Consider the following 7,942-nt stretch of genomic DNA (forward strand, 5'->3'; position numbering starts at 1 on the left):
GCGAGTGAAACAAGTATAAATCTGACGTGTGTCGAAATGGGATCAATAGTATTGCTCATTGTGGAACATGTGATCATCTCTCATATTCTTCCGATTAACCCTTGCGTGACCATAACCGGCCGCCTTGAAATCTCGATATAACCCATACTACTTGCTACCTACTCTATATTGTTTTGTGTAATTCACTTCTTATGTACATATTGCAAAGTGTCGGTCATCGGCTGACCGCAGATTTTACTATTGTACTGCTGCTTCTAGACTCATTGTTTGTCCGCTACCGACTCTGATGGAAGCTGACCTAGTTTTAGCATCTGATGTTTTCAATTTTTCTGAAGATGAGATGTTCTGCTGATTGATGCTGCTGATGACGACGTAGAAGATGACAACGACGATCCAAGTGTGTTGTTTACGCTCGATTCGAACGTGTTTTCGACTGCTTCGTTTAGGCTGAGATTTCATCTATCCGCTGCTATGGTGATTCGATGAACCTTTACATTTTGCTTGTTTTTCTAGGACGATGAACTTGCTTTCTGTGGTGATACTTCTCCGTGAACATGACACGATTTCTTGATCTTGAGGCGACGGGACACGGGATATTCTAGATGGACGGCTTTGATAATGCTGATGCTAACGTTGTCCTGAATGACGACTTCGACGCGACGGCCTCCTGGCCGCCGTTAGACTTTCTATGAATCATATGAACGAATGCTTTTTAAACTGAATTACTGTATACAATAGAGACTTGCCTGAAACGGAGGCCAGTTGGCCTCCGTGGCGCCCTTAGCGCTAGCGATGCCCTCAACATCCCTATGGTGATCCAAGATACTTGCTGACGATTGACGTAGTGCTTATGGAACTTCTATCGCTTCGAGATCGTTGCCCAAGTTGGCCATACTCGTTGGCGACCTCGTTGTAGTTCTGAAGGTTGAATAGCGCTCTTCCTCCTCCGGCGTGCAATCGCGAAATTGTACCTCGAATAACCAAGCGTGGTACTGTGTTTAGTAGGGCTTCATACTAAGCAGTATAAGACTGCGTTGGCAGTAAATGCCACAGAAAGAATTTTGCAATAGTTGACTGGAGTTTAACTGAATGACTTATGCACCGTTCATGCAAACCGTACCACCACCAGAACAAAACGGATTACCTCAACAATTGGAGAAACTGCATCGGGATAGTGACTTCCAGCGTTTCTTGGACTTGAAACGATGCCGGAAAGTGGCTATGAATAAAAATGAGCCGATTAACTTTTTGAAATTCAAAACATTACATAACTTAACTGGTCTGCGGAGGTCTCTCGACCTCCGCCGGTGGAGGAGTCCTAGTTCTCCTCTGATGATTCGACATTGTCACGGATTGGAAGGATGCAGATCTTTGAAATTGCACGTTTGTAGCTGCCATCCTTCGTTCTAACTGTCACTACCCGAATGTTTCCGTCTGCTCCGGTATGAACTTCTGTGATCCGACCCAAAAGCCAATTTAGTGGTGGTTGATTTTCATCCTTCAGCACCACCATTGTCCCGACTCTCACGTTGTTCCGCTTCTTGGTCCACTTTGTACGGTTTTGAAGGTTGGATAAGTATTGCGTTGACCATTTCCTCCACAAGTATTGAACGAAATGCTGCACAGTTTGCCATGCCGCCAATCGATTCTCCGGAAGATCATCCAGATTTGGCTCCGGAATTGCTGTGAGTGGACGTTGGACAAGGAAATGTCCTGGCGTTAACGCTTCATAATCGCTGGGATCATTGCTGACTGGTGTAAGCGGACGAGAGTTCAAAACTGCCTCGATTTGCGTGAGTAGTGTCTGGAACTCGTCATACACCAGGCTTCTACTTCCTATCGTTCTCTTCAGCAACGTTTTGAACGACTTTACTGCACTTTCCCACAATCCTCCGAAATTTGGGGATCGATGAAACGGTATGAAACGGAATTCTATACTTTCGTTCGTTGCTTCTCCAATCACAGTGTCTTGGAAGTGTTGATCGATGAAAAGCTTCCGCAATTCAGCTAATTCCCGGTTTGCTCCGACGAAGTTTCTGCCGTTGTCGCACATGATGATCCCCGGTTTTCCCCGTCGAGATGTGAATCGTCGGAGGGATGCCAAAAAAGCTTGGGACGATTGATCAGCTACTAATTCTAAATGGGCTGCCTTGGTGACTAGGCAAACAAAGACGACGACGAAACACTTCACCGGACGAGCTTTCCGCTGGGGGTACGTGACTAGGAACGGACCACATAGATCTATGCCGACGCGTTGGAAGGGACTGCATGGCGTAACTCTCTCCGCAGGAAGATCTGCCATCAACTGCTCGTGAACTTTCGGCTTGACACGGAAACAGCGAACGCAGTTGTGGATAACCTTCCGAGCTAGGTTACGAACATTCGTCGGCCAGTATCTGCCTCGTACAGAAGAAACTAATAGTTGCTGCCCAGCATGAAACAGCTTCTGATGATACTCAGTCATGACCAGCATAGTGAATGGATGGCGGTGGTCCAAAATGTACGGATGCTTCCGACTTGTAGGGATTCTAGCGTTTCGTAACCGGCCGCCAACGCAAATAATGCCATCCACCATTTCTGGGTTCAGTGCAGCAATTCGAGAGGATGCTTGTACATCACGACCACGTAATAGCTCGGAGTATTCTTGCGGAAACGATTCATTTTGAGCTATACGCACTAGCAGATGAAGAGCATCATCACGTTCAGTGAGCGTTAGTAATCCGTGCTTTCGATGTTCGCGGTTGTGCACTCTTGCGTTGAAGCCGAAACGTTGTGCGTATGCTACCAGCTTTACGAGCTCTGTCAATGACGACCGTAGGCTAAAGATATCACCAGGCTTAATGCTTGGCAACAATGCAACGACAGCTCCCTTCTCCTCCAGTATCGACGGGTGTAACTCGTTAGCGCTTGGCTCAAAGATCGGCCAATTTATCGGCTCTTGAAGAAGCCAAGGAGGCCCATGCCACCAGAGAGGTTCGTACTGCAACTGTGGGGTGCCATTCCCTTGAAATTATGTCGGCCGGGTTCTCCATTCCGGCAACATGGTTCCACAAACCGCCCTTGGTGACATGCTGAATTTCTGACACGCGGTTGCTCACAAACTCTTTCCATCTGGAGGGTACAGACGCTAGCCAAAACTTTACTATCGTAGAATCAGTCCAAAATGTGATTCTGCGGTCAGGTGGATGCTTTCGACAACCTTCTCGTAGAGATGCGCGAGCAATAGTGCTGAAGAAAGCTCAAGACGAGGAGTGGAGAGACATTTCTTCTTCTTTTTGAGATTCTCGAGAGGAGCAACTCGAGACTTAGCTGTGAACAATCGTACGTCAACTTCGTCATCCTCCGTCACGGTTCTAACGTAAATACATGCACCGTACGCCTTTTTCGAGGCATCGCAGAAGCCGTGTAGCTGAACAGATTTCATTGATTTTGTGACTCCGACCCAGCGTGGAACCGTGAAACCGTCCAATCCTATCATATTTCTGCGATACTCTAGCCATTTCTCTGTCATGTCTTCACTTAATGGTGCATCCCAGCTGCATTCACGCTCCCAAAGTTCCTGGACGATCAGCTTAGCCTGAACGATGACTGGACCGATTATGCCCAACGGATCAAACAGTCGAGAGATGTCCGATAATATAATGCGCTTGGTAATCGCACCAGATTCTGTCCACTTTGGAGTACTGAAGCGATAAACATCCCTTCGTGGTTCCCACTGCAAACCTAGTGTTTTAACAGTCGAGTCTGCTGAATCAAGGGTGAGAATAGACCGATCGTCTCGTAGATGCTCTGGAACCTGACGCAAAATCTCGCCACAATTGGAATTCCACTTTCTTAGCGTGAAACCTCCGGACTGCATTAAGTCTACCATTTCTTCGACAAACTGCTTACCCTCTTCTATGTCATCTACGCCTGACAACATATCATCGACGTAGAAGTTTTGTTTCAGAACGGCGGCGGCCGTTGGGTGGGTTTCTTTTCCCTCTTCTGCTAGCTGCTTCAAACACCTGGTAGCTAGATACGGAGCAGACGCGGTTCCGTAGGTTACGGTAGTCAACTGGAAAGTACGAATGTCTTGATCTGTGTTGCCTGTCCACACGATTCTCTGGAGCTTCTGATCTGGGCCGGAGACTGCTACCATGCGATACATCTTCGCTACGTCCGCAACGACAGCGTAACGATGGAGGCGGAACCGGAGATTGATGTTGATCAATTCATCCTGTACGACGGGTCCGACCATAAGGGCATCGTTCAACGAGACTCCAGTTGATGTTTTGCAGGATGCATCAAATACCACTCGCAGCTTGGTGGTTGTACTCTCCGGCTTCAGTACTGCGTGATGAGGCAGGTAGTACGTAGTACCTTCACACCTTTCATCGAGAATCTCCACCATGTGTCCCATGTCCAGGTATTCTTGAATGAACTCGGAATACTGGGTCCGAAGTTCAGGACTCAATGAGAGTCTTCGCTGCAAACTACACAATCGTCGAACTGCAGTAGACCTCGATTCGCCAAGCTTCTCGATGAGGTAGTCCTTCTTCGGAAGAGTGACAACAAATCTTCCGGAATCGTCGCGTACTGTGGTCGTCGCGAAAATCTCTTCGCAAGTAGATTCTTCAACGGAGTGTGTGCTGGTTGTACGGCAAGTTTCAACTTCCCAGAACTTGGTTAGCTGATCCTGAAGCTCCGCACTAGAACACACATGGACCAAGGACCGAGGTATGGTGATTGAAGAATCCGGAACACGGCCTGACACGATCCATCCAAACACAGTATTCTGCAAAGTCGGTCCATCATCCATCACTTTCAGCTGTCCATGTGCCAATAAATCCAAATAATGTTCCGCTCCGATGATCACATCTACTGGTCCGGCTTCGTAGAAGTTTGGATCCGCCAAAAGAGCTGTTCTAGGAAGTTTCCATTCCGATGGATTGAAGCTGGAGGTTGGCAATGAGGAAGTCAGCTTCGGAAGGACGAAAACTGCATCTCTTCTTCGAACGGAGAAATCTTCTGTGACCTTGGTGACACTCCTGCGCTAACTAGCTTTGTTGACACACACTGCCCAGAACCAATGCCATGAACTGAGAGATATGTGGGTGAGACTCGGAACTTGAGCTTGTTCGAGAACTCCTTAGTCATCAAACAATGTTGGGAACAGGAATCCAACAATGCTCGAGCTAGCATGACGTTTCCAAAACGGTCTTTAACTCGAATGAGTGCCGTTGACAAAAGAATGTTTTGTGTAGGTGTCTTGGGTAATGCAATGTACGTGTGGCTTGTGCTGGCTTGACTTGTGCTTGGTTGTGGCTGTGGTGGTCTTGTGCTATGTGAGTTGGCAGTGTTGGTGCACAGATAGAAAAATCCTCTGAAATTTACGTTAAAAATCATGCACATAAATGGAACGCCATCATTAGCGTAATTTCATGCGAGATATACCCTAAATGTATACAATATTCGACGTGAATCGTCAATATTGCATACAAGTTGTAAGCAATTTTGTTAGCAAGAGGAACATTTCAGCGTAGAATGGCGTAAATTTTCGCATGTCAATTTTTACGCGCTGTTTATTTTTCATTATTATTTTCTGTGTGGGTGCATTGTTCGCTTGAGAGTGTGCTTGTTGGTTCGGTTGCTGTGGGTTGGAATATGGTTGCCGATTAAATTGACGTTGTGGCGGGCTAGCTTCTTGATTTCTACTCGACGCGGGTGGAACGGAGGATCTTACCGGAATGACATGCAGCATGCTATGGTGTTTTTGCTGGCAGTGATGGCATACACCTTTGTCACATGTTCTGGCGATATGACCAGGGTGCAGGCAGTTGCGGCACAGTTTGCCTCTCATAACCGCTTCGTTACGCTCCGCAATCTTCATTTTCTGGAACTTTAGGCAATGGAATGGGGTGTGCCAAGAATCCCCGCAAAATGGGCATTTATTCGACGTCTTCACCACAGCATGACACATTGACGCCTTCGACTGACGTTGATCTGAGCTGCTCGCCTTCAATGGGGCTATTGACTGCAACACTGAACACTGGTTGCGGAGGAAATTCACCAGGTCCTTATACTTCGGAACGTCCTTGGAATTGTGGTGAGCCTCCCATAAACGTAGTGTCGCTGTGTCCAACCGACCACAAAGCATGTATGCCAGTATAGTGCTCCACTGGGCTGTCTGTTCACCAATCTTTTCCAGCATCTGCAGGTTCTTTTCAAATTCGCTGACGAGCTGATTCAGTCCGTCGTACGACTCTCTTCTGAGCGGCTCCATCGAAAAAAGTGCATCCAAGTACGCCTTGACGATCAGCTTTTTGTTCTCATAGCGCTCCTGGAGAACCTGCCACGCAACCTCGTAGTTGACGGCCGAGAGTTCAATGGTGTTGATTTCCATCAGAGCATCTCCCTTGAGTGACGTCCTCAAGTATGTGAACTTGTCCATCGGGTTCAGCTCACCGTTCTGATGGATGAGACTGCGGAAAGTATCCCGAAACATCACCCAATCTCCTAGTTTGCCGCTGAACGTTGGCAAACTGATTTCTGGCAATTTCACCTTGGAGTGTTGTGCGGATTGCCCACCAGAATTCCCATCAACTCGCTGAACCGAAACCTTTGCCGGAAGCAGTTTCAGCAAAGATCCTTTCACCATGCAGTAGCGGTTTTCAAACTCCTCTACGACACGTAGATTTTCCTGTTCGCGGGAAATAGCATCCTTCTTCTCTTTCTCATCCTTTTTGGAATCGCTTCCGTCTTCGTCCGTACTTTTCGCATCCTCCACCAGTAGCTCGATTTTCTCACGCAGCAAAAAGAAATCTGAATACACTTCATCTAGATTTTTCAATCGCACTTCAATTTGACACTCGTCACGATCCCTGTCGAAAGCTTCGACGAACTTTGCCACCGTAGCCACTTTTTGCTGAAGCATGCGCTCACGCTTCATCAAAGCACGTAAATCACTCATCACTGCACTGCACCGGTCAAAGTAATTACAGCAATCAATCACAACCACCGATTCTTAATCTCACTGTGACAGATCTACTCGACGTTCCACGCACGCGATTCAAACAGACAGATTTAGAACTGTACAACCCAATCAACAGCAGCGAGGGAGATCAACCACGGGAAAGCAACAACCAGCAGAACCAAGCGAAAAATCCGAGAGCAACAGAATAGCAAACACGATTCATGCACCTTGCCAAGAAATAGAGACTCACATGCATTTATAAAAATTATTGAACCTTTAATTGGCCTCATGCATCAAGCCACCGTTACATGCAATCACTTCCCTTTGAATCGCCATTCCTCCGTTGAATTTTGATGGCGCCAACCTCCGATGGCGAATTGATTCTTTCAACAGGTCTTCGATGGCGCCTTTCCTTTGTGCCCTATTGTGGCAACTCAATTCCGCTTGCGATGGCGAATGATCGCGTCCACTGTTGCACAGGTTTTCCTCGACGGCCTTTGTCCACCGACGGCAAGCACTTATTTTTCGTGAAAGTTCACTTATTGAACGGCCAGCACGACCCAGGTCAAAATACACTTTTCGCACCGAGATGTGCGATCAATTGGCACTCAACCGACACAGAAGTTCAAGTCCGCCCAAAATGTCCTCACTTAGTGTCCGTAAACCGATCCTGGCCGTCCTCAATCCGGCTCTAAGGACCAAAATGTTGGCGCGCGGGAAACGGATACGGTTTCGGACACTTCTAAAAACTGTTTTTGAACACTTAACTGACTGAACTAAAACACTTTATTCAGTGTAAGAAACTACTTAATTTTATTGCGGTCGAGCGACGTATATTTCCCGGCGGTCTGATATAAACTGAATTATTCACCTAATCAGCTGACTGGTAAGAGATTTCAAAATTTTACTCTACAGATAAACTCTCTTATCTTTTATCTACGCGAGTGAAACAAGTATAAATCTGACGTGTGTCGAAAAGGGATCAAT

General features: G+C 47.0%; 2 protein-coding genes across 2 annotated transcripts; both read right to left on the minus strand.

Moving 5' to 3' along the window:
• Positions 1–1,318: 1,318 nt before the first annotated feature.
• LOC134203610 (uncharacterized) lies at positions 1,319–2,575 on the minus strand. Its single transcript, XM_062678492.1, has one exon. The coding sequence runs from the start codon at positions 2,573–2,575 to the stop codon at positions 1,319–1,321; it is 1,257 nt and encodes a 418-aa protein (XP_062534476.1).
• A 567-nt stretch (positions 2,576–3,142) lies between these two features.
• On the minus strand, positions 3,143–6,952 carry LOC134203611 (uncharacterized). The gene is made up of 3 exons (XM_062678493.1): positions 6,066–6,952; positions 5,018–5,365; positions 3,143–4,937 (listed from the first exon to the last, which is right to left on the minus strand). Exons 1-3 carry the CDS (start codon positions 6,950–6,952, stop codon positions 3,143–3,145), a joined length of 3,030 nt encoding a protein of 1,009 aa, XP_062534477.1.
• Positions 6,953–7,942: the final 990 nt, after the last annotated feature.

Source organism: Armigeres subalbatus, unplaced genomic scaffold (assembly GCF_024139115.2).
Source record: "Armigeres subalbatus isolate Guangzhou_Male unplaced genomic scaffold, GZ_Asu_2 Contig1988, whole genome shotgun sequence".
NCBI lineage: Eukaryota > Metazoa > Arthropoda > Insecta > Diptera > Culicidae > Armigeres > Armigeres subalbatus.